We start from the raw sequence: 27,791 nt of genomic DNA on the forward strand, positions 1-27,791 counted from the left end.
AGAGAAGGTTTGACTGCTTTTCATTCCCCATAGAAGGAAGGCTAATAGAATTTTGTCATGCAATTTGAAGGAATCCTGTCATCGCACAGATATGACCAAGTTTTACGCTGTGAATTAGTCCAGAGTTGGATAAGCGAATATGAATGCTTCAAAGGGATCATATTCTGATCTTTCATGCATATATGTGGTTTCCACTGAAATCACTAGGAAATACTAATTTTAGCATACTCACTAGAAACTTGGGCACCAATTTTCAGAAACAACTTCTAACACTGACTACCACTTTGTGCCTTCAATCGCTTTGTACATTGAGCTTCAGGATTTAAAGAGCAATGAGAGATTTAGATGTTTGAGCACTTTGAAATAAAATACAGAAGGTGTCTGCAAAACATTTTTATACATAAAGCACCTAAACTCAAGCAAATGAAACCAGATAACTGCTTTTGGTTTTTAACATCTTAACTAGGACATTTGCTTTGTTGTCATTTTTTCAGATCCAACTCCATTCCCTCCTCCCTTTTTTCTGAAAGTTTTTTATCCATGTATGAATTAGAATCGGTCCCTTGAAATCCCAGTGGAATGCAGCTTATTTCTGGACACCAAACTTCTGCTCCCATACAGCATTTTGACTGAATTAGAACTGAACGCAAATGCAGAAATGACTTATTATCTTTAAAAAATCTTGAGGTTAAATTCCAAAAAGTGTGGAAGCAGTTGTTTCTGTATTTTAACTTATGTAAAGGCCACAAATCACAATAAGCTGCACAGATTGAAAAAAACATCATTTATCAAAATTACTGTTTTAAAGTGTTTACTTTTAGGAGGATGGCCAAAATTAAGATTCCAGGACTAGTCACTTCCCCACAATGGTCTCTTATTTTAATGAGATTATAAAATATATTGTGTTAATCTTCATATAGATTTCTATGCCCAAATATTTCTGTCATCCAGCATTACAAGGCTGACAGAAATATGAATTATAGACAATATAGGTATTTAAATAATAATTGGATTCATGGTAAGGAAAAAAGGAGAAAATTAAATTCTGGCTCCAGTATAGTCATGGGAGGGAGTACTGCAATTGAATTCAAAGGAACCAGGATTTCCCCATGTATCTATATGGAAAATTACGGAATGGACGATGTATTAAAATATAGAAGCCCTAACTGCAGTACAGAGATTGCTTAGTGATTTTCTATTGTAGTAAAAATGTCGTATTACATTGTTAGTGAAAGAGAAGTGATTTGCATTATATGAGTGGCAGTTAAATATCGAAGTGTTCTTTACGCTTTCCAATATTATATATTCGGATCCCTTAATGCCACTAACTTTCAGCTAATAGACTGATGAAAATAAAAAGCTTTCTTATCCTAATTATATTTTAACAACAATCTGCTGTTCTTACAAAGAGAAGTCTCCACTGCTGGAAGGCTGAGTCACATAAGCTTGAATACTTTGCTTTACTCTCTGTCTGCTTTTTTTCTGTAAGCTGGTTTGCGAATGTATACATTTTTCTGCAGTACATAGTAAAAAAGAGAGGTAAGTGTTATTAAGTAGGTTCATTATAAGACATAAGACACAGTCATTTGTGCTATGCATTTGTCAGAATTTAAACGTGGACTGTTTCAATTTTCTCTGACTGCAGAGGCAAGTAATAGTAGCCATGAGTCTCGTATTGGTCTAGCTGAGAGTCTGGAATCAGAGAAGAAGACAGTTATACCACTTGTGGTCGTATCAGCCCTGACTTTTATCTGTCTAGTGATTCTTGTGGGTATTCTCATATACTGGAGGTAAGTTGTTTGTTTGTTTGTTTGTTTGTTTCATTTCTAAAGAGCTCTGATCTTAAAAAAGTGATTGACATTATTGTGCTGAATAGACTCAATAATCTAGTCAACAGACTAGATCCTGTCTTTCACAATGTCTTTGTGTTCCCAGATGTGCTGTAGTGGTATAAAGCAGTGAGATAGTTTCTTTCCAAAGTGCTCAGCTGCAATTCTCCTTTTTGGTTGCAGAGGGTGAACCATTTCTAATAAATTATTTCCATATTGAGAGATTTTAATAAATAAATGATTTGTGATTATTAATGCTTAGAAATCAATTGAATTGAGGGAGCAGCAGGGAAAGAGGAGGGGGAGGAGAAATAAGTAGAGTGGATTCCTTTCCTGTATTTCCAATTCATGGAACTATTTAAAAACAGTTGTTATCAATTTAAGACAAGAATCTGTGGTCCTCAACAGCAATAAGCAATTCACAAAGGACTGTAAGAGTATGCTGTAGCTCACACTGTATTTGAGCTAGGAATGGGATGGTGTATAAATGTTTAAGATCACTTATTAAGTAGCCCTTACCATGTTATGTGACTGGAAGGTTGTTCCTAATGTGGGATTCTTCCAATCTCAGATTTGAATTTTGTTCCTCAACTATTCAAACCATTCAGCAGGTAACTAAGGATGAGTTTCATGTGCAAATACATACTCAGGTTCCCTCATGGGTGTGTTTCTCCATGTCTTGCTAAGTTGGTAAGAAGATAAGAAAGAAGTTAAGCTAAAGAGAAATGATAGCTGTAGGAAACCCTAATAACATAACCAGTGGGGATAAAAGACTGTATCTATCCTATGAACTAAAATTGACCAAGGACCATTCTCCAGCCCTGAGGACAACCAGCATGGCACAGCTCACTTCCATACAGCTAAAGACACTTCCCTCAAAAAACAGGGTGGCTGCATACAAATCACCTACTGGAATGGTCTCTGGCCGGTGCTAACCCCAAATTATGGCTAGGGTTGTGTGGAAGAATGCAAGTTGGCCTGGGATAAAAACACACCAGGAAGCTAGTTAGCAGTGTGACAGTATTGCGAGTTGGGTGAGAGCACTCAAGCTTTTTCGTGGCTCTGTTTCTTTATCTGTAAAGACAGAGAGTCTTCCTAGGGACAGTCCGTTTGTGCTCTCATGGAGCTATCAAAATCCATGCAGTACCCTAGCATCTTCCTTAGTGTGTTGCTTTCCAAGGAGGAAAGGCAGTGGACCAGAAGGGGGAAATTAGTTGCAAAAATTTGCTTCTGTGGAGATTCATGCTATGTCATGGTTGTCAGGAACTTGATTCCAATGTTGCTCATACAGTACAGTGCTAATGTGTAAACAGCAGTAGCAAGACCGTTTCTAGGTCCTATACAAACAAGAGGGAAGTCAGGCTCGAACATCTCGCAGATGCTTCCAGGACCATTTCTTTGTGGGTTTTTCTTTTTTTTTTCTTTTTCCCTACCCAATCTTGTTTAATCTAAAATACATAACTTGTGAAGAACCAGGAACTAGAGCACAGCCAGCCTGTCTCAGCTACTACCCGAATCATTAGGTTATGGTGTCAGAGTTGTGCTTACTGACTTTTCTCCTTGGCTCCTGACATTAGTTCTTCTGTCAGGCCAGCAGGCTATTTCCCACAGGGGGACAGAATACATCTCCTCCCTCAGTGGACTAAGAAACTGAGCCTGAGCTGCCTTCGTTCCAGACAAGCATGCTAACCAGTCGGCCAACATTTGACATGATTAAAGACACTTCTGAACAACTAATTTTCAGAAGGATTTTTTCTTCTTTCAAAAAAAGTAGCTAATTGTAGGAAGAACTGCACAACTCATTTCTTACTTTATTTCTAGTTGGATAATTATACTCATATCACAGGATTAATCAGTTAACCACTTTCATATTGAGAACCTTCTCTTTTTGTTTACATCATGCAACGTGAGCATTCATCTTCCAAAGAGTTTCATCCTTGAAGCTAAATAGTATTTAAAATCTCTTATATTTACCAAAGAACACCATCCATTTTAAGACCCAGATTGTATAGCGCAGTTTTAGTAATCCTACATGTTACAAGTTTGTTTTTGTCAAATAACATTGTGTTCATTTAGTACTCTTTCTCTGGGAATGAACAACTCAGTAACATAGGTCTTTCAAAATAACACAAAAATCCCATTAGCCATAATATCTTCTTGAAGTTGAGTTTAATCTTTCCTGTATTTGTTGTGTACTACAAAATAAAATATGGAGCTCTTTTTTTTTGTTAATTCTCCAGAAAAATTTCTTGGGCATTATGATAACATCAGTAACACATTTCTTATTTCAGAGGAATGAAATATAAATAGTATGTACTGTAGGTAAGACTTTGTGGCCTTGTTTCAAAACGTGGGAAGAATCAGAACATTATTTTTAGTGCTATATTGTTTTCTTTGTGCTTGGAAAATACTTATCTACAGATATAAGCATTTTTATGGTTAGTTTTAGCTGATTTTGAAATAATTTGTATAAGCTATCAACCTTTATTTTTACAATGGATTTTAAAAGCTTTCTCTTTTATGTGGGTCAATTATTTGCACTCCTTAAAGTTCATAAAAAGTTTAGGTTTGCAAGGAGGTATCATATATTCCTTTGGCTACAGTATTCATAAAGACTGCATTGGTATGTCCTAGCTGTGTGTTTGGGTGAGGGAATAGTACTCTGAGTTGTTTCCACCGTTAGCTCCTGATTTGAATATGAAAAAGGTGTGTTCTTTTAAAAAAAGGTTTAAAAAAGCAAGTAACTAGCAAGAGCTACAATTTTCAGTTTTTCAAGGTTAAAAAAAGCAAAATTATTTTGTTCTGCACTCAAATGACTTGTATCAGAAGAATAATTCTGTACCATCTGTTGTGGTTTTTTGTTTGTTTGTTTGTTTTTTGACATGAAATTGTTAATCAGCACTTGAGGAAATTCCCCGATCTCTTCACTATCCCATTAAACCCAAGTCCAATCGTTCTGTGATAAAATACTCATTTATCTGATAGGGATAAAAGAATTTAATGGTGATATTGTCTAAAGAATATCTAATTGCAGGTGGTAAAATAAAATACACAGTTTTAAACTACTCTAGTTTTGTGTATCAAATTTTTTGTAATTCAAACAATTTTCCAGCAACGTCATTTTCCTTTCATTTCTCCAGCCTGCCTAAGATTACAGTGGAATAAACAAGGAGATTCTTTTACCTGTTTAATGGCCTTGTGTTCTGGATAGATTTTTTCTACAGCTTTAGAGAGAATTTTCTATTCAAACTTAGAGTCTTTCCATCTCTCTATGTATCTACTTGACTGAGTCCTTGTAACACAGATGAATTAGGAATATTTCAATGTCCTTGCTCTGTTCTTTTAATTTCTTGATGGCATCATCATTCCAATTTTGCTGAATTAACCTTATCTGTTAAGGTGATTGAACTTGAAAGTATCTCTGTGCTGACATATACTGGAAATTGCTTAAGTGTATGTGTACTGTTTTGAAACAGTTCATAGAGTTGATCAATGAGATTAAACCTGATGGCATGATTTATAGAAGAAATCAGGTTATTTGTGCAAGTTAGTTTTCATGATGGTTATCTTAAGCAGGACTTGGAAAATAGTACAATAATAGGTGTAAGTGGGAGTTGTACCATCCAAGATTCTTGTGTATATTTGAATCTCACTAAGAGAGGAGCTCCTGTAACGCTGTGAACAGCAAACTGCTAATACAGTTCCAGCTACATTTTTATCTGTAGAGACACTGAATATCCGCTAGCTGTCCTGGAGCCTCCTAGAAGCTGTATAACAGCAGTGCTTCAGAAATTGCCAACCCAATGGCAGACAACACCCTGAGCAGTCATTTAGTGATTTTAACTCTCCCCTACCATCCTACATCTTTGAAACATAGTTATTGGAGAATGTTCGTTTTCTTATCCATGATTTAATCTTGTACCTTGAATCCTGTGTTAGTTTTATGGAAAGAGAGTTGAGAACCCTCTGTAAGGATATTTAAACTTGCACATGCAGAGACATGCTAAAAATGGATTTAAACTTTCATAGGCCACATTCATACATCCAGGAAAGAAAAAACTGCTCAGCTATGTAACATCAGATTGTAAATAAAAGAGTTAATAAAATTTGAAGATTAAAATTCCAGCCAACAATTTGTAATCATTTAAAAATAAATTCTAATGAGTATTTGAGAATACCTATTGGCCGATATTCTGTGAGCAGAAAAGACTGTAAAGTTCTCAGAGAAAAAAATAATAATTCCTCTAAAACCATTCTGGATGAGCAGTGGGTGTGTCGGAGGCATGCTTCTGGGTTTGACTCTCTTCCTCAGTGCTAACTTTTTCGAGGAGCAATTTCCAGCCAGTGTGCGCTAGCAGTAAACCCTACACACCCACAACACACCCACCCACACACACCCAGTACCACGCTGTGCTGCCCAACTCCCTGACCATCAAAACCAAGCTCTGAGCAATCCCTGCCTCAGGGATGAAGTAGGGAGCACATATCCTCAGCCAAGGTGCTGTGGCCTGCACACAAGAAAAAGGATGTCCTCTGCAGTTTGAGGCATAGTTTCATCCCAAACAATTTACTTTTAAGTGTTCATTCACATCTAGTATCCCTCCTGTTAAACTGATGAGCTGTTGCTGCATGGCTTCCTGAACAGATACAGACTGTAATTAATTCAATGTTTTAGCACTGTCTCATGTATAAAATATGTGTTTGAAGAAGTGCAGTGTCTAAATTATGAATTACAGTTTTAGGTTGGAGATCTAAATGCTGTGATATAAGGTGTAAATTAAATAATCGGGTTAACATTGAGTGCAAGTTTGAAACAGTCATCACTTTTTTCATTAATGACGAGTGATAATTAACAGGAGACATGATTATTAACATTAGATTTAGTCATGAAGGCTTTCACTGCTGATGCAGAAGCAGATGGCATACCTATTTATGAGTCTTATTATAGGTTAAATCAACTGCTATGAATTTGTCTCCCAAATGTGTTAAGGGTGTAATTTATTTTCAGCCACAATTAACTTGTTAAATATTAAAGATGCAGTAGCTCAATGAGGGGTAGTGAATGTACAGCATATTATGAGGGCATTTTAAGCAAGGCTTAAGATGTGAGAAATCGTTACACTAATTAAATTATTTTTAGCTTAATCTTTTTTCATGCATAGAGATAACTGTAATGTTATTACATAAACTTTATGTATGACCATCGTTCAAAAGCATTATGTTATTTGATGGAGGACATTTTTTTGTGTTAGTGCTTTAGTGTTGGGGCGGTTGGTATGTTTAGTTTGTTGTTGTTATTTTAATAAACATACTAGATTTGAATTCACGGTGCCCAGTGCACTGAGAGTCAGACTTTCCAAAATTCATTAGTGATTTGAAGTACTTCAGTATTTGTCTACCTCTTATAACCATTTTTCACATCCTCCTGAGACTACCTCTTGAGTATTATACTAGCATTGAGAGACAGCCTCTCCCACCCCAGTAGCCATTCGAGCTGCTAATTCTGTGGGATGCTAGTCTTAGAACCTCTTTACATTTAGAAGGATGTTCCCTAGCGCATCCTGAATATGATCTTGGTCTGCATTCAAAATATCAATTTCTAAATGAAGCTAAGTACATAATGGATAGTCCTACTCCAAGTGTGTCATGGAAAATCAAAAACCCCTCCATGACTGTCATAAATATGCTTTTAGAGGATTCTAGCTGGACTACAAATATGGTTTTCATGTGAATCACTAGAACTATTTTGCATGCCTGGATTTTATTGTTTGTGTAAGTGCCCACTTTCTCTTGCATTTCAAGAGAATCTGCACTGTACACAAAGGCAGAAAATTCCCAACACATTCCAGGAGTATCTGTGTCTTTCTCTGAGGCTTAATTCAAATAAGCTTACCAAAGTCTTTATGATTTACATTAATGGTCCCAGAAATAATGACAATATCCACGTAAACCTTTGTTCTCCACCTGTTTCTCAAAGTAGCATCAATATTTCTCTTTGACTATAGCAACCATATGGGGGATTTTATCTGTACAGTGCTACTCATTCACAGGAACAGTATGGAAAGAGAATTTACAATAACACTGATTACATAAAATACCAATGATCATGCAATAGCTTAAGCCAGCAGCTTTCAAGGAACAGAATCTTGTAAATATAAAATTAAATTAATATTTTCCTGATGCATATATTTCTTTTTAATTTTAACCAGTTGTGAATAATATTTCAAATAGATTAAGTGACCCAGAGTAAAGATTGCTATTAGCATGTCTAATCACGTGGAGATTTTTTAATTAAGGAGGCTTTGCAATGCTTACAGCAGCAGTTGATTATTTAGTCCCTTGAATAGCTTGGACTCTTAACATCTTAACAGATGCTATTCTTATTATCTTCACATCTGGATTACAGTATGGGTACAAATAGTATTGTGGGTTAAGGTTGATTCCATTTGTATTCTTACTTCAATTTTTCTGCAATGGAGCTAGCACCTCCTGGAGTCATAACTTCCCTGTTTCTGTCTATCAGCTTCTGGAAGTCCTCCTTGGTTAAGGCGTCCCTCACTGTTGTGACTACATTATGGAAAAATCAGTTAGTCCTAATTGTGGTAGTTCCACAGCCTCCATTTTTCTGTCGCAGGGCATGTTACCCTCTACATTTCAGTGTCTGCGGCAGGATCTATTGATGGATTACCATAACTGATCTCATATGTTGCACCATCTTCAGGCTAGCGTAGTGACAGGAAAGGGGACAGCAATTATGTGTGCAAATTTGGATAAGCAATGAAGACAGTGGCACTTTATTATACTTGAAATTATTATGCAGCATCTACAGTAGCTCCTGGTACAGAGTGCCTCTCTCAGCTTCCACTATATCTGATGTGTGCTCTATCTTCTGCCTCTGGTATACGTAAAGATGCATAAACTATATACCATGCTGAGCTAATGTGGTATCTCAGATTGTATACATAATTTGGTGGGGCACTGAGGGACTATTTATATTATAGCAGTTATATTTAACGTTTCATGAGAACTGGTTCTCAGAAACATGATTTTCTGTCTTGACTTAATAACGACAGAATTCCAAGAGATTTCAGCTAATGTTTTATGTTTGCAATATTTATTTGTCTTTCTTACCCTTTAGGAAATGTTTCCAGACAGCTCATTTTTACTTAGAAGATAATACATCACCTCGAGTAATTTCTGTTCCTCCAGCTCCAATCTTCCCAGTCTCAGGTATTTTTTGTCAACTGTTTTGTGGATTGGTGTTAGTTATTGAAAGATGCTCTTTGTATGTGCCAGTATGAATTCTTCACGTACTGTAACATCTGTAAACCAGATATTTGTGCCCTCTTACACTAATAAAGACAGGTGCACTTGATGGAGGCAGAGACTAGTGCTACTAATATTCTCTTCTGTAGGAACACAGAAGAGAAATATCCTTCCCTTACAGAGTTGTTTCATGGGATATGCTGCATTTTCTAGCCAGTGTCATCCACATTTGAGCTACACTAAACAGCTCTAATTCACTGTCCCAAAGCAGAAGATTATACCAGTAACATATTATGCTGTATTTCTACTTTGTCATTGAATGTATAACCTATGTATAGAATGTTACCTTTTGTTTTTACCAGCAGAAACAACACATGCCTCATCTGTCTGCATTTCATTGGCTGTTGTAATGTTTTGGGTTTTTTTTTAACTTGCTGATATATTTTACTATTATATATTGCCAGTAGTAAAATTTTCTGTGAGCCTCAGATAAAACATGATACACAAATGCAAAATATTAGCCCCTCCTGTTTCCATTTCCACTGTAGTTATTTGGAGAAACTTTTTCTTTCTTTCCCTCTTCAAAGAATATTGGAGGAGCACTGTGCAGCAGTCCCCAGCTCTTTCAGACCAGGTAGAGTGAAAACCACATTAAATAGGTTAATTCTGCAGGTGATCCTGAGCCACATTTTCACACATGAGAAAAGAATGTCTTGTTGCATAAGTAATGCTATTTCAAATGGTGCAATTACATGGGGAAATGAGTGCCCTCAGATTGACTAAAGGAAGCAAAATCAGCCCTTGTGTAGATATCTGGTAAACACATTTAATTAAATAAATCCCAAACTTTAGGTTTCAGTTGTAACTAAATTGTAGGCATCTTTAAATGTGTCTTGCATTGATTGCTATTGTTAGAGGCACATAACCTTTTTCTAAATGGTTAACAGGCAGGGACAAAGCTTAATGTTCAGAGAATATGTGATTATGTATGAATGTCAAATGGCTTTCAATATATAAAATTTCTGTTCTTAGTCTCTATCAGTAACTATATTGCAGTACAACTGTATAATTTCCTTGCAATTTATTCTGACCAACTCACCTCAGGGACATAGTGTTTTCCATTCATTGAGACAGAATTACACTTACCGCTGTTCTGAGTGCTTAAAATATGTGTTTCAATCCTGATGGTTTTACTTCTAAAAAGCTGATAAATATTAACTTAAAAGTATTTTTAAATGACTAAAATGCACATAAAGTATTTTATGGAAAAACTCCAAGTCCCAAGGAAATATCTTTGTTTCATTTTGTGTGCAGCAGATGTCAAGTGAGCAGTTTTCATGTTTTCTACCACATAATGTTCAGCAGTGTAATTTTACAACAATTGAGGCTAACCATGATATAATATTGTCAAAGAGCTTAGGCCAGGAAGAGCATTCTGTAACTGCTAAGTTTTATTTTTTATTATAACTATGACTACAAACACATTCCACAGATTTCATTATTATAGATTCAGTTTTCCTTCCGTGGAGTTCTATTGGCAGAGGTAGAAGATTCACGGTTATGCAGAGAAAATGAAATTCATAATATAATTCAAAGAGACATTTACTACAAATAATGAATTACTGGGTAGTATTAGGAGCCAATATCAACCTTTAATTAGTATCAAGTAATACCTGCCATCCAGAAGTAGAATATATTCCTGGAGCCAGAAGTGACTAAATGGGAAATGAGCACTGTTCAGAAAATAAAATAGTAATAGCATCAAACTTGAGATATCTTTTTTCCTTATTGTCCATGTTCATCAGGTCATCTACTTTCCCTTTTGGTTTTGTGTTTGCGTATCATAGAATAAACACTTTATGCCAGGTTCCTTCTCTGAAGTGTGAGGATAGTGTTATGCATTTGTTCAGCTTCTCTTAGGCTTGACTGGATAAATTCACTTCTTATATTCAGGTCCATTCATGTAAGTGGAAGACCAGATGGATCTCAATACAAATCAACAAATTCTTGGTAACTGAAAGCTAAAATTATTTTATGGTCTAAATGATGAGCATCTGTTGATATAAATAACAGGTCCCTGTAAGATGTTTTTAATGTTTCTTTCTCATATGAAACAGTGATGAAATTGCAATTTGTGAAATAAAAATGTTTTAAATCCATGAAACACTTAGAAAAAAATCTTTATCCTTCAGAGCCAAAGCTAGTTAAAATAATATAGTCTTTAACAGGCAATTAACAGAACAGATGACTCTGTTTACATAACATATTTGCAGGAAAGAAAAGATTAAAAGTCCCAAAGGTTTTTGACATGATCCCTAATGAATATTCTACACAAAAGTGTTTTTCTGTGTTTATATACAGTAAGAAGGAGATTTCCTGAAATATAAACATCAGATTGAAAATTCAGACTCAATATCAGGACACACAGGGCACATTTATAGGCTGAGAATGTAGATATTTTTTTTGTGAGTATCCCAAAAATGTTCTTGTATGCGTGTCAATTCCAATTTACATAGATTAAATGATAAAAAAGATCTTCACTTAAAACTTGAAGTATAATGCCTGAAGTAAGAGTTTGTAGTTGATACTCCCAGAATCAAGCATAAAATTGTTGTCAATGAATAGAATATCATAGAATCATGGGGGAAATTGGGGGGGGGGGTAATTTCCTGCTGGAAATACTCACTCTTGGAGTAAAAGAGGAAGGTCAGCTGTTGTTTCCTTTGGATTTAAACGCAAACATGCAACACATCAGTAAAAATTGTACTGCTGTCATAATGCTGGATTAATTTCCTAGGCTTGGAACTATGTAACTAGTCCATCAGAGTCCCAGTGCAACATTAATCAACCTAAAGCATCCTGACTCTTCTGCCTGATCATTTTTCCTCTCCCAGTATTAACCAGAGCTCTGCTCCTGCTGTCTGCTTTTCAACACGTTGCAGAAAATTGCTAAGACTCTCAGTTCCCCTTGACTTAGCAGGGAGTTTTGAGTTCTCTTCAATTTACAGACAAACTCATCCTCTTGCAGGATCAGCATGTTGATTTTCGAGGTTTAAAGACAGAGAAAGACCTATCTGGGCATTTTCCCTGTCTTCTTTCAGAATAGCCATTTAGAAATGTATAGGTGTTAGAGAATGATTTTAGAAATGTTAACGGTGTTAGGGAGTGATTTTAATTTTAAGGAGAGACATATATCCAAAGTTCATGATATAAATTTTATTTCAGGATGTTGTGTGGATTGCCTAAATATGAACTTCTTTATATGTCACTCTGGCTTTTTATTCTTCATAAATATATTTTTTGTCTTTTCCCACTCCTAAGATGATGTTGGAGCAATTCCAGTAAAGCATTTTCCAAAACATGTTGCAGATTTACATGCAAGTAATGGTTTTTCTGAAGAATTTGAGGTATGGCTCTATAATGTCATCTTTCTTTTTTAGCACATACAAATAACGTTAGATTTAAATGCAGATGGAAACAAAGAACTGGGCATTACATTCTGACTTGGTGACCAATTTCACAAACGAGTAACCTTGAGCCCAGTAGAACTGCTCATGTATAAAAGCTAGGGCAATTTATTAAAGCTAACAGGATTGGAATGCAGATGGTGATGGTTATCATTGTGATAAAATGTTAAATGGTTGGGTGAATAACCTATACAATAGTTCATCAGATGTAGAGATAGACTTAAAGCTTTTCCAACACTAATGCCAACTGAATTTTGCAGAAGCTATCCACATTTGCTTGTTCCATTTACAGAGAAAAAAATATGGAAGTAATAATGAGTACATGTGACAAAACTTCTGATTAACAGGGGAGCTAATGTAGAGTCTTCATATATGGTAGTGAAAGCTTTACAGTTCTTTTCATAAAGTATATGGTTCATATGAGGTGTTTCAAAACTTTGAAACATATACTCTTATCATATAATATGTCAATATCACCATAAGTATTTAATGAACTTCATTGTTTCTCACATTCATACACATTATGACCAAGTTAAAGATAGATGTTTGTTCTACCTTGTCATTTATAAAGTAAACATTATAAATCCCAACTCTGTAATCAGAGCTGTGCTATTAAAATTCTTGACATGTATTTTCTAATAAAATCACTCCACTGAGACAGAAATGATTGTTTGTAGATCTCTATTAATTTAAAATATGCTTGTAGTAGTCCTGCTGCTAAGACAACAATACTGAAAGTAATTCATACTTTCATATCTTTTGGTTTGCTTTTGTTTTCCCATCCAATGAATTGTAATCTAATGGACCAAAAACTGTGTCATTTATCTAACTACTTCATCAACATTTCTTCTCCAACTCATATAGCATTCAGAATATCCATCTGATTGGGGGATCAAACTTGTAAATGCTTGTAAATGTCCATTACATGTTCATAGGTGAAGCTAATCATGTGCATAGAACTGGGCTCCAGATAGGCTGACTATTAATAAGAGCAAATGTTGAAGGATTTTGTGTAAATACAGTGATAACAATGTCCCTTCAACATAAGTGAGGAAACTAAGAAAAAAAATAAAAGCATTCATCGCCTTCTTTTCTTAAATTGCAAGAGAGATCCAAAGACCAAATATACTGCATTTCACTGAGTCTACACATCTTTCATTCTTACCATAACTATGACAAAGAACCCACTGTTCTCATCTTCTCTTGGAAATCCTTTTTTGATTTACAGAATACCCCAGAATTAGTGACCTGACCTTTTTTCTACCAATAAAGAACTTATAAGTTATAGAAGAATTTAAATATAGCCATTATCTTTGCAGAATCAGCATATACTTGGAGAGGGGGGCATAGGCATGTTCAGTTCTTTATTTATATGAAACAGCTCATATTTAACCTCTAATTTAGCAGTCTATACCAAAACTGGTAACCACTTTTCATATGCATATTTAAATAGCTGATGAGGAAGATAGTTTATCTTAAAATAAATCCTAGAAAACGTTGGGAAGTATTATTATAGTATTTTATTCATGGCAACATATTTCTTATATAACATTGTGAGCCTTATAAATGCTTGAGTTTCCTGTGAATTAAAGTAATCAATAAAATACAAAGAAATGAATTGAATTCTGTGAACTTTATAGACTTTGTGCCTGCCTTCTCAAGCCTGTCTCCTGCAGGCAGTTTTTATAAACACGTTGAGAAACTGCAGGCGGTTAACAGTCCCATGAGGACGGCCAAGCTGCATATTATCTTTCTCCAGTGAAGACTTTGCAACTGAATTCAAAGAGAGCAAGAGCATTCATCAGAGAAACTAATGCAGTTATAAGGACCAATAATAAGTCTTCATAAATCCTATGAACAGTTAAATACATAGATAATCTGACTAAAGTCAATGATGTTCCTCACATACATATGCTTTCCCAGGCCCAGTGTATAACATTAAAGATAAGTAAACAGATATCAGTATTTTAACAGGAAAGTTATTTCAAAGTTCAGAATTGCTGATTTCTTTTATTTTTAAGAGTTACATCAAAATATTCAGCTTTGTTGTTATTATGGAGATATATATTGCATGACCATAACTGTCTTCCATATAGTATTTGTAATTTATATAAACACTTTTATCCATTGTTCTGTGCTGTGGAATTTGATTTTTTTACTTTTTTTGCATTCATTCCCTCATTAGACACTGAAAGAGTTTTATCAGGTAAGGAATTATTTCACTGCATTTCTTTAGCAATGAAGTAGTTGTAAAATATCATAGATAATTGGGTGTAAGGTTGTGGTTTTTCATGCTAGCTTACTGTATTTTAAGACACTGTGTATATCTTAATATTTACTATACTGTGATGTACACTTTTTTTTTCAGGAAATCCAGAGCTGTACTGTAGATCTAGGTATTACATCAGACAGCTCTAATCACCCGGACAACAAGAATAAAAATCGATATATAAATATTGTTGCTTGTAAGTAAATGCTTCACTTGGTGTTTTGTGTAAGAAATCATTGTAGACAAGTATAGACTTATATGGTATTAGAGGAGGAGGAAAAAAAAAATCTCTGGACTGAAAACTCTGTGTACTGCTCAGCAAAATGCCTGGAAAGGAATAGACTGAGATCTCACATTTCTTCAAGCTAATCCTCTGACATTCTGCTGCTTTGATGAGCAATTGTTAGCAAGGCATATTTGTGTCTTTTGTGATGGCCCAAAGGGAGTTGGGAGATTTTGTTATAATGCCATTATAAAGCCGAAGAAGCTGTGTTTTGATTGCCAAAATTAATCCATCTTTAAGCTGGAATAATGGTTATTTTATCCTCTCTAGGAGCTGCACAATCCCAGGATATATTTACTGACATAAATATAAATTTACCAGTTTTATGTTGTATCGTGCCCAGCCATGATGTAATAAATCCATTTCATTAGCCAGGACACGTTTTCCAATTTCTTTGTCCTCTCTTTGAAGTCATTGTCTCTGACCTTTTGATGATTTTGGTGTCTTAATATACTCAGCTGTCTATCGTATTTCAACTTTGTTCTGCTATCAAGAAGCTCTAAATTAAATACATGTTCAACATTCAATGGCACTAGAGCTTTATAAAGAGACAGTATCAGTCCATCTGGCAAAAGACAATGGAAATTGTACAGCAGCAGCAGCCATTCCACCTGGCTGAAGATACCTCTAGAGGGAAGGGAGATCAGGGCGGTTCCTCTGCCATTCTCTGGGTTTGTCCCTGATGGTATGGAGAGCACTAACCTGACTTTGTTATCAAAGGGCAGTGCTCACGCAGGGCGGGAAAGGGAAAGAGTATTGTGCCAGTTTTTCTTCTTAACAAGCTTTGCACCAGTCTTTTGCTTCTTGAAGGTTTTATGAATGAAGGTTTTATGAATGTTGACTTGCCTTTGACCCTAAGGAGGGTAAAGTCTGAAGTAGAAGCTTTGCCCATTGGTTCTGTGAAATGGTGGATGTGATACAGTTCAGGACTAATGTCTTTACATGTAGGAGTTTACATGCAAGTCAGTGTCTGACCTCTCATTATAGTCAATGGAGTTCTTGGGTACATTCAGTTGTCCTGCATAGGTGACCAGGGCATCCGAGATGTCCTAGGGCATTCTGCCTGCCTTTCCGCTGTCATTCCAGAAGGATGTGGATCTCCCACAGGTCCTGAATTACAGTTTCAAGCCCCTCACTGAGGTTTCAGCTACCTTAGGGCATCTCAAGTAGCAAGAAGTGCCATGTGCAGCAGAATCAGGTCCCTATAAACAATGGAGGCTACAGAAAGCTTTGGTTAACCCTAGAGTAGTCACCTAGTTGACTGAATAGGCAGTCAGCTGAAGGCTCTTCAGCTGACCAGCTCCATAGGCTCCCATAGGTCTCCAAGCTCCAGGCTCCACTCTCTTTACCTTGAAATGAATCCCTCTCAAGAAGGGAGTCAGTTATCTAAGCACGGGTGCCTACCATCTTTTGAGATATCCCAGGGCATCCAGGACTGCTGTGCAGGCTTGGCAGTCATAACACAGGACTTAGAGAACACCTGTGCCCTTCACAAGCAGCAGATGGAGGTTATAGGGAAACAGTGCCTAAAATGACCTTAGATGCTTCTGTTCAGGCAAATAAATTGTGCACCTCAGTATCACTGTGCACACTATATAATACTGAATACCTGCAAGTAACATTAGTCTTTTTTACCATGACATTGTACTGTGCAGTTATGACAAACTCACTTTACGCTATCATCCTTTTTGTTCATCTTTACTGCAGTAGGACTGTTTTTCTCAAGGGACTCAGGTTTCCATCAATTGCACATTTTGAACTTCCATGGGCTTCACAGAGCTGTACACTTCTGTCATATGCAAAAATCTTTTTTTTCTTTTAAAAAATATTACCATTTACTTCTGAAATAAATTTCTGAATTTCTGAATCCATGGATTGATTAGGTTATATTTCTGCAAACTAGAACTTTGAATTTGCCTCATACCTAGCGCAGGATGTTTGCATATGTGATTGTCACTGTACTAGCTTATAAATATTGTAAAAATCCATTTAAGTATTTTTTAAACATTTTACAGAAAGAATATAATCCTTGCAGACAACTATGCTTATTTTGTCCTTTTTTTTAATACAGATGATCATACTAGGGTTAAATTAGCACAACTTGCAGAAAAGGATGGAAAACTGACTGATTACATTAATGCCAACTGTGTTGATGTAAGTGCATTTTTCTAACTGCCAATACATTCATCTGTCAGAAGAGTCTTTTCTCTAAATACTGAGGCATGGAGGTGAATAGACTTAATAAAAAATGCATCATAATGTTAAAGGTTTTGTTAAAAAAACCTTTTGCTCTGACTTAAACCCACAAAGTGAAGTGCAGGTAAATCTCCAATACTTTCTTGAATCCATCTTGATATTGTAGTAGCTGCAGCTTAGTGAAAAGCTTTATGAAGCATAAAATGTTCTATCATGTCTGAATTGTTTCAGAAGCATATCACATATGAATGTTTATTCTTTTATACATTTTTTGGTAAGTGGTTAATTCTTCTCTCTGAGATAATTTCATGAGGGGAAGATGGCATTTGGCTGAGAACCTCATAGAGATACCATTTATTCACTTTCCGTTACCCAGTAATTTACATGCAAATGATCTTGATTCATTTCTTAAACCACTATCATAACAGATGTCTCATAATCACTATCATGTCAACTTTCTGCCAGAACACGGGCACTTGAATATATATCCTATTTGTTGGAATGATAAACATTGACATAACAGTTCCATTCATATGTCATCTGGTACCACAGGCATTCTGTGAATTAGATAGTTATAAATTCAAAAGTACTTAAAAGCTCTTGAGATTCTTTAAAAATAGATATATAAAATGTCATGTACTCCTCCCAACCTTCTTTTGCTTGCAGACTGTGATTTAACAAGTATCATTTGTTATATTTCAATTTAGGGCTACAACAAGCCAAAAGCCTACATTGCAGCTCAAGGGCCACTAAAATCGACAGCAGAAGATTTCTGGAGAATGATATGGGAACATAACGTAGAAGTTATTGTGATGATAACTAATCTTGTTGAGAAAGGAAGGGTATGAGTACCTTTGTTATTTATCTGTCTGATATTGATAGATCTACCTCTAGCAGGCTCCTTCCTCTCTTTTAAAAGTCTTTTTAGTCATTTATTGAGAAAAAAGCAATAGTTTGTAGTAGTTGCTTGTACTAGAATTGGCCATAGAAATATAAAGATGAGAATTTGTAGTATGAAACTAAGGAAAACATTCAAACTCAATTTCCAACAACTGAGGTCTTGAAAATACCATGTTATAAATAAAAAATTGTCTTATACTAGAACATGCCTTCTTGGATATATTTAAGAGTGGCCAGACTGTGGACTATGGGCCAAATTCTGCTAGCAATCTGTTTTCTGTCAATCTCTTTCCCATGGGTGCCTTAGGCTCTGGAAAGGAGACGGCTTTAATTTAAATTAAGTATTCTGGATGTTCACAGGTTACTCCCTGTTAACATCCCATGGCACCCACACTTCCTCCCCCATCACATGACTAGATATGCATTAGTCCCGTGAGCCAAAATGAGGTCATCTCTTATCACAGGATGTGTCTTCATCTGATTACTTGATGGGGATATGCAAGCCCACTGGGCGTCACATGAGCAGTCATTGCATCACACTTGCCACATACTGGCAGCAAGTGTGCCTGTCACTTGACCTAAAATGCGTGCATTCTTGTCATATGACCAACTAAGTGCCTGTCAGGTGATAGACACAGCAGATGTAGACACTGTAAGCACTATTTCATTTACAATACCAGAGGTCACACAGTAAGTACTATTTCATTTACAATACCAGACTATAAATCTGTACTCTAGTACTTCTAGAGAAGTACTGCCCAACCAAAAGGCTGGACATTGCAGCTCTATATAGCTCTGTTCTGGCCACACACAAGTTCACTCTTCTCCCCTCTGATCAGATATAAGTATATTGTACCCATTCTGTGACCCAACCAAAAAGCCACCTATGACTTTAATGACTTGAAGCAGAGGCAGAGTAGACTCACCCTTGTGTGGAATGTATTCCTGTTATTCATGTAGGTCATCTGTTATTGTCTTTAGATTTTAGAGTGTATATAGAATAGCAGTTTCCACAATATTAGAGTTCTTTAGCTCTGATAGCATGATTTAGACCTCTCTTTTTTGGAATATTCCAAATAAAGAATATCTTCACACAGCCAGATCTCTTTGCAGCACAAAATAAATAAACATTCTTTGTTCTCTTGAGATGAAGACCATGTATAGTATAAACTGGGTGTATTGGGAGTTCCTGTATATTTCTGTGGTTGACTGTGCACTTAAATTTGAACATTTCACCTTGACAGTTTGACACTTGTTTTCCTTCTCTCTTTCTCTGTTTCTCATTCTCTTTCTAACAGAGAAAATGTGACCAGTACTGGCCTGTCGAAGGTAGTGAAGAATATGGGAACTTCTTGGTTACTCAGAAGAGTGTTCATGTACTTGCCTATTACACAGTGAGGAATTTTACTATTAGGAACACCAAGGTCAAAAAGGTTTGTGGCATCCTGAAAACATAGCTTGATCAAAAGGGAGTGTTGAAAGTTGCTCAGAATATTTTAAAATAGTTCGCAGCTCTTTTCCACTGTAGAGGTAAAGCTGAATCCTGTAGGTCTCAGCCAGCCAAGATGCTCATCAACTTCAGAGTTAATTTGACTTGATCAGCTGGTGGAGGAGATACTGGCCTGTGGTGGTGTGATGCAGGGAAAAGGTTATAATCACACTAGAGAGCTGATGTGGACTTCACCTTCCTGATGAGCAGGAATATGACTTCTCAGAATGACAGCAGCTAGTAGAAAATATGGGATGATTTAAATCATCCACCTATGAATTTTCCTTTTGTAGGACTGGATTTTTAACTCCCTTGCAAAACAGGTGGATAATTCCTTTTTTGATCAGTAAAGCTGGATGAGGTGATTTCTACCCTTTCTGTCCACCTGACAGAGAAGCAGAGTGGCAGAAATAACTGGTGGATCTTAAGAGCAGCTGTAGTTTGTTATCTTTCCAGTGCTCTTAGCCTTTCATTATGTCTTTCTAAGGGGCAGTGCCAGGTCACTTTTCCTTTTAGCACTAATAGAAGCACCTGCCCTTTCTGTTCTCTTTGAAAACTGGAATATTCAGCACTAGAAAGTGCTTTGTCATGTTTGGCTTGCTTTTAATGAAATAGGGACTATACTAATTTAAGTAAAGAACTATTAGTTACATAAATAAAATAATGAAAAATAATGCCTTTTAGATGTGGGATACTTATTCATGGCATTATTTTTATATTGCAGGGTTCCCAGAAAGGGAGGTCTAGTGGACGTGTAGTAACTCAGTACCATTATACCCAGTGGCCTGATATGGGTGTTCCAGAATACTCGCTACCTGTGCTCACCTTTGTGCGGAAGGCATCGCATGCCAAGCGTCATGCTGTCGGGCCAGTTGTGGTTCATTGCAGGTGTGGTTTTTACTGTAGTAAAGTTCACTCCACCTTTGCTTTGCAGAAAAAATGAATTTTCTGTGGTGGGTTAAGCAAAACTTCACTCATATTTAACAATTGCTGATGGAGGAAGATTAAGTTCTTGGCTGATATTTCTATCTTTGGTAAGGCCAACTAATCAATCAGCTGTCTGTGCCACTTCTATAAATCGCCATAATGGCTATAAACAAGGTGATGCTGCTCTGCAAAAAAATGCTTTTTTTTACTTTCTTGCACACTTCTGTACTATTCTTTTGTTTGCTATGAGCTTACCAGATACGTATATAGCAGTAATTGTTTCATTTCTGCAAATATACATATCGTTAGGATGTTTTTGGCTCATGCTTTCTTTGGTGCAGGGATACTCTGTAATCCTAAGAGGAGCTCTGTGCACAAAAGAAGACTCACTGTATTCCTGGCTGAACTACAACTCTGCCATTTTTAACATTACTCTGTGCTCTAGCATTCATTTGCAATGGAGGAGCATTCTGGGGATCGGTTTGAGGTCTGCATGTGCCGCAGTGTGCAGGCAGGTGTTCTGTCAGTGCTCATTAAAACTGGGCAGCCCAGGGAAAATTGGTTAAAAATGGCTTGTAGGGCCTGGAATGACTTCACAATGCCCGTGAAGGACCGGGTTATTGTAAAATATATAAGCAGGTTCTGGTTTTCCACTGTAGTACCTCACCTTTGATGGAACATTTGGAAAGAGAACCTCCTCATGAATTCTGTCCTTCTGGAGCTGACTCTGAGGAAGCCAACAGGTAAAGTCGCCTCACAAATACTGAAAATGAAGATATTTTATTTCTGGGATGATCTAATGTGACTAAAATCTGTTTTTAGCTTGGAAAATGAAATTTCCACATTTTGGTTTTTCTGCTGTATTTGCACCCTGCCTATTCCTGGGAAGTTCAAAATAAGAGCTTCCCCAAAAGACTGTGATCTATGCCAGTGGGCTGAGAGATCAGCAACATGATATAAATCAAGTAAATTGATTTTTTTAAACAGTGAACAGCGGTAAGTCGTATGGCTTCAGTCAGACTTCTCCATTGGGTCATAGATACAACTCAAATACTTCTGTTATTAGACAGTTTTATAAGGCTTTTAAGTTCACTTGTCACTGTGGACTGTGGAATCTCAGAGGAGTCTAATATTAGAAATATAACTTTTATTTATCTTTACAGGCTATATGGAGGACAAATATGAGGAACTTCATGACACCTTATGTAGTTACTTTTGTGTTTTGATACTTTTCATGTTTTGCCTTTGCCTTTTCTAACAAGTACAGATGGTACCTGGTAATCTTTGTAATTTTGTGTGTGTAATAGTGTGTCAATAACCTGGACTTTTCCGCTTTATATCAAGTTTACTTAGGCAATGGATTGCAGGCAATCTGAGCTCACTCTACCCATGCTTTGTGCCACCTCTGAACAAGAAATGAGGTGGCTGCATTAGCATAGACAGACTGAGTTTGGATCTGCCTCTAAAGGACCATGTAGACCAATCATAGTTTTGCTGCCAAGTTATATGTACCAACATACATAACATTTCCACATAACATTACAGGGGAATTACAACTGACTAATTCCCATGTGTGACTACATAACAAAAAATTATCTCTTGTCTTAATGCTTTTGACCCAGAAAAAAAAAAGCTGCTTGTTAGTCTAGATTCTTACCACACAGTCATCATTATGCTAAATGAGTCAGAGTTCATAACAGGACTGAGTGTTTTAATACAACATGGCTCCAAATGGTTGGGGGGTTTTGTTGTTTTTTTTTTTGCTGATATTTCTCAGAGGCAAGTTCTTCTCTCAACGCAGATATACTTAGGATACAAAGCTTTCCACATTTGAGAGTTTCACACACAATGGCAAAATCTGACTCTAGCATAAAATGGTGGCAATACCGTGACACCAGCTGTTGATTAACCCTTTCTTCTTCTGCATCTTCTCTCTTTAAGAAGTCTCAACCATTGCTTTCCCTCTTAACCATGCCTGAAGAGTACTAAGCTTTTTCTTTTACAGATATACCATCTGCAGCTCTGCCACTTCCTAGGATTTTCCGCAATCCAGTATCTTTGAAAACTCCATAGGCAGTATCTGTAAGGGGCGGCATAATGCAGCTTGTCCTTTAAAGTGGCATGTGTTTCAGCACAGAAGAACTTGGGCACATTAAATGTGCCCAAATGCTGACATATGCCACACTTGCTAACTGGCTCAGTATCTTTGACAAAGTTCTATAAGTATCAGTAGTATCAGAAGTTGCAGCAGCCCAAAAATTGCAGTCTAATAGGAGGCCATTTAGTTCTATTTCAATTAATACTTTCTAAAAAAACGGTTTAAAAAAATGATCTTTAGAGCTATCCTTGCATAAGAAAAAAATGATGAGGAAAGATTTTTCTTCATTACCAGCCTTGAAGTTTTAATAAAGTAATATATTCATATAATAATCTAATTTGTAGAGGAAAGCCTTCCCCACACACCAATTTGTTGAAAAAGCTATATATAAGAAACAATTCTCTTCATGGTTGTTTTACTTCAGACTCAAGAATGTTTTTTTGTTTTATAGCGCTGGTGTTGGAAGGACAGGCACATACATAGTATTAGACAGCATGCTGCAGCAAATTCAGCATGAAGGGACAGTCAACATATTTGGATTCTTAAAACACATACGTACCCAAAGGAACTACTTGGTGCAAACTGAGGTAAGACTAAAATATATTTAACAAGAATATTACTTTCCATAGTTCTATTTGCAGTAGCAGAGATGATACAATCCTCTTGTTGGTGCCACCAGGCAGAATGGCAACCAGTCACCAGACTGGACTTTCCTGTTTGCTTCCCCTGTTTCTATAGTGCAATCCTTCTAGGCTCACTCAAAGCAATGAGCTAGCAAATGACCTATCTGTGGGATCTCGTCTCTTTATGGGGGAGGAATCAGAAGAGAGAGAGTTTATATAAATCATGCTTCCCACAATAGCACTTTCTTGGCAGTACGTGTTATAGTCCTGTTTTAAGGAAACATCATTTTTAGGAATCTTCACTGACTCAGATCTAACAGTTGATAGCAGATAATAATAAGTAGGAAAAAAGCTGTTTCAAGCAAAGATTATATACAGCTGTTTTAAACAGAAGATTATATATAGAATGGTAAAAGACCAGAAAGAAACAATAAGGACAACAGCAGGGCATTGAAAAGCTTATTTCAAATTTCAAGAACAGGGGTTAGAATCCCTGGTGCCTTTCAGTAGAAGAAGAGGTAATCAACAGCAGCATGAGCACTTGTTCGAAAGGATGTGAGAGAGAAAATAGAAGATAGCAGTAGGAACTGGGAGTGGTCACTTTATTGCAAGGAAGAGAGGCAGGGAGCACTGAATAAGAAGCTGACTTGGAAATTTGATTCGAGGCTATCATATCACATATACATTGCATATGTAGTTCAATTGCACTTGTAAATATATACTGTCGCTACAGAGGAGTAGCCTTTACTGTAGAGGATCACATTTGAGAAAACTCTACTATAGCAGCAAACCGCAAAGAAATACTGACCCAGTCAGAAGCGGCAGCTTAGCCGAAGAAGATGCCCAGGAAAAATCTGAAAATAATTAGAGCTCAGATGTTTGGTTTTATTTTACTAGGAGCAATACATCTTCATTCATGATGCACTGGTCGAAGCGATACTCAGTAAAGAAACAGAAGTCCTTGAGACTCACATTCATGCCTATGTTAATTCTCTCTTGATACCTGGACCAACAGGAAAGACCAGGCTGGAGAAACAATTCAAGGTGAGCTCTCTGAGATATTAACATGAAAAGCTTTTGGCTTGTAAGCATTCTCAAACTGAATGATTTTTAGAGTAGGTATCTCAATGCAACTTTCATCATCTTTCTCTCTGTATAATTTAACTGCTGAACCTGGATTCAGAGCAATTTTACAAATGCATGCAGTCAGTTGGGACAAAAGAATTATTTACATACTCTTAAACAGGATTTTTAAATTTTTTTCTAAAAACAACAGCATAAGAAACAGTCCAGTAAGTAGATATTGGATAAAACTACTACATACCTTTGCATGAAGATCCCCAAAGATAAAATAACTGTCTGGAAAGGTGTCATTCTGGCAGAAAACATCTTGTCCTATGTTGGTAAATCAACATAGTCCCCTCAATATACAGCAATAGCTGTAGAGGCAGACATCTGCTCAGTAGGCAATAAATAAACACTCCAGTGTTTGTATATGTGGAGATTGATGTGTACATGCCAATGACTTTCAGCCACCCAGAGAAAGACCAGAGGTTCAGAAGCTGGGCAGGTAACAACCCAGGACCCAGGAGAGAAACAGTACATTGACTCATGGGGAGAATGGGAAATCTAGCTAGCTCACTGGGGTGACTTAAGAAATAAAGATGGAAAATCCTACCTTTTCAAGTGAATTTGAATTCAGGGAAGTAAATCACAGTTAATTTTTTTCTGTTCTATGTGGCATAACAGTCTTTGATTTCCCTAATTTACCAGGAAATGACTTGTTAGAAGCTTTGTCTCTAAATATTTTAATTCTGATAAGGAATGTGTGGGATAATGTATATTCTTTCCACAATTAACTATTGGATCACAAATAAAAAACTCAAGCAGATAAGTCGGTAGATAATGTCAGTAGATAATGAGGCCAAGAAAAATATTAATATATTTCTTTTCTGAAGCATTTTGGTCACATAGGCACAGTAACTAGTATTTCTTCAAGATAATGAACTACAGAATAGGGTCAAAGGATTTCACAGTTTGCTACTGTCTTGGCTTGAAGGATCACACAGTGTTGTACTGTTGCTTTTTTTTCTAATGAGAAGCAGGTTCTCCTGTCTCAGCTATGATGTGTTTGGAGAAATAAACATCCCACCATTCTTACACAGATAAAAGAATAAAATACATAATGTGCAGTGTAAGTTGTGGGAGACCTGTAGAGCTCAAATTATAAGAGATTAAATATTATCAGACAGGGGCAGGTCTGCTTCAATCTCATTTTCCCTTGAAAGCCAAAATTATTAATGTGTGAATATAAATGTGGAACATTAGTTTATGTAAGAACTGTTTTGGATGAAAAAAAAAAAGTGGTCTAGTTCATTTTGATGGAAATTCTCTGGTTTGCTATCTGTTCTTCCAAAGCAGTAGCTTTTGGGGGCTACATATGGTCAGCCGAAAATATCACAGAAACGTCTTTTGAATTCTTTTGAACATTCTGATTAATCCAGTTGATTTTACTAGCAATCAGAAAACTAAAAACTAGGAAACACCTGATTTTCAAACTTATTTCATGCTTAGGCATGGTCATAGTGACATATATACTCATTCCTTCTCACACTTGTCTGCCTGAATTGTATTAGTCAAAACAAGTGGGTTAATATGACCTCCATTTCAGTCTTGTATTGCTCTCAGATTTGGAGAGAAAATCAGGAAGCTCATAACTGGGATATCTAGAGCTGCATCACATCAGTACTCACATCTGTACTGTCTCGGTAACAATGCAGATTTTTCTGCACACAGTTCAGACAAGTTTACTTGTCTATTTACTATTTACTGTTTGAGAAAACTATTTAAAGCTACACAAACAGCTGTGCAGGCACAATGGAAGAAGTGACAGCAGGGTGACAACAAGCAGTGATGGGGTGGACATGGGAACAACTTAAACTGGCAGTTCATCAAGTGCCTCATTGACCTAGGGACCAAGAATCATTTGAACTGCTAAAACACCGAAGAGAAAGGACTTTGATGACAAGCTAACTGATTTAGCCAGATAACTAAATGCCTAAATTTAAGCAATACAGCTAACCTGCAATACGTGCACCCCTCTGTTTAATGCAGCTAATGGTTCTTGAACAGTGACCTGATTTGTTTTAACTTCCTTATTTCAGTTACTGAGTCAATCTAACATACAGCAGTGTGATTATTCTACTGCACTCAAACAGTGTAACAGAGAAAAGAACAGAACTTCATCCATCATTCCTGGTAAGCTGGTTGAAATTGGCTTCTTGGGTGGCAAAATTTTTATGAATAGTGTGTGTCAAACCTTTAACTGTTCCTCAGCAGGATCTGAGGACTTCTGCAATGGTGTGGGGCAATGAGTACCTAAGTTTTGTAAAGAACTTTTAGTGAAGAAATGATTTGGCGAAGTAGCTACACTGAAGAGAACAAAAAAGATGGCTGGATAGCACTTTATCCTGATTGATGGATCTCAGTTTTGTTAACATTACCATAATATATGAGATCATTACTAAAATATATGTGTTATTCAATGAACAGACTAGTTTATGACTTTTTTTTACAGTGGAAAGGTCTCGAGTTGGTATCTCATCACTGTCTGGTGAAGGGACAGACTACATCAATGCTTCCTATATCATGGTAAGTCAGTTAACTGTGCTGATGAAAAATACTGTGCCCCACTGTATGGCTGTTTTCAGAGCTGCCAAGGGTCCACATTATACTGACATAATTCTGATTTTGAAAGCTCCTCATGAACTTTTTTCCATTATTTACTCTTTACCTTCTCCACAGAATTATTATTACTATTATTACTGTTTTTAAGTTCATTTAAGTGCGTATCTGTAGAACTAAAAGTCCCATCACAGTTTTAAAAACCAGTAAAGCTGAATACCACCTATGGAAGGATCTTCTGAGAGTAACCAATAAGTGTTAACTAACAAGTTACTTTTTAAAGGCTGTGCCATGAAACCAAACTTCCTTCCTACCTTGTTTTACAAAGGTGCCTCCTTGCAGATATCTAAAATGGCTTTTACAACTGGCAGAGCCTAGGCACCATAGGTCATCATCTTTTCGTTATCTTTCTTGCTCTGTGGTTTTTCTTCAACTCTTTTCCCCTCATTAGCTGAAAGAAGGAGTAAAGGCTGTCTTTTACATGGAAAATGTCCATTCAGGAAATAGAGGGGAAAGCTCCCTGCAGTGCTGTTTATGCATGATATTTCATCAGATGCATGAGTACAAAAAAGGTATCTTTTGTGGTTAGAAGTTGTCTGTGATGTTTATACAAATCAAAAAACTTCCTGGGATTTTTTTCAGATCTTTCAAGAGATTTTATTTTATTTGTTTCATGTCACGTCCTGTAGGATGTTCGTCTGAGTATTTTCATTTGAGTTAACTGTTCAGCGTCAACTCTCCACTGATTTCTTTTGTCTTT

At 36.5% G+C, this 27,791-nt stretch overlaps 1 protein-coding gene across 1 annotated transcript in view; it reads left to right on the forward strand.

The window, feature by feature from the left end:
- The window catches only part of PTPRZ1 (protein tyrosine phosphatase, receptor type Z1), a 100,784-nt gene that overhangs the window by 67,214 nt on the left and 5,779 nt on the right, over window positions 1–27,791 (forward strand). The window contains exons 12-23 of the mRNA XM_026067047.1: window positions 1,646–1,790; window positions 8,968–9,059; window positions 12,417–12,502; window positions 14,931–15,027; window positions 17,186–17,268; window positions 18,018–18,152; window positions 19,509–19,643; window positions 20,424–20,587; window positions 23,176–23,311; window positions 24,245–24,391; window positions 26,512–26,605; window positions 26,925–26,998. Coding sequence (XP_025922832.1) covers window positions 1,646–1,790; window positions 8,968–9,059; window positions 12,417–12,502; window positions 14,931–15,027; window positions 17,186–17,268; window positions 18,018–18,152; window positions 19,509–19,643; window positions 20,424–20,587; window positions 23,176–23,311; window positions 24,245–24,391; window positions 26,512–26,605; window positions 26,925–26,998 — 1,388 coding nt within the window. The remainder of the gene's footprint in view (window positions 1–1,645; window positions 1,791–8,967; window positions 9,060–12,416; window positions 12,503–14,930; window positions 15,028–17,185; window positions 17,269–18,017; window positions 18,153–19,508; window positions 19,644–20,423; window positions 20,588–23,175; window positions 23,312–24,244; window positions 24,392–26,511; window positions 26,606–26,924; window positions 26,999–27,791) is intronic.

This window comes from Apteryx rowi, unplaced genomic scaffold (assembly GCF_003343035.1).
Source record: "Apteryx rowi isolate R43461 unplaced genomic scaffold, aptRow1 scaffold_252, whole genome shotgun sequence".
NCBI classification, from domain to species: domain Eukaryota; kingdom Metazoa; phylum Chordata; class Aves; order Apterygiformes; family Apterygidae; genus Apteryx; species Apteryx rowi.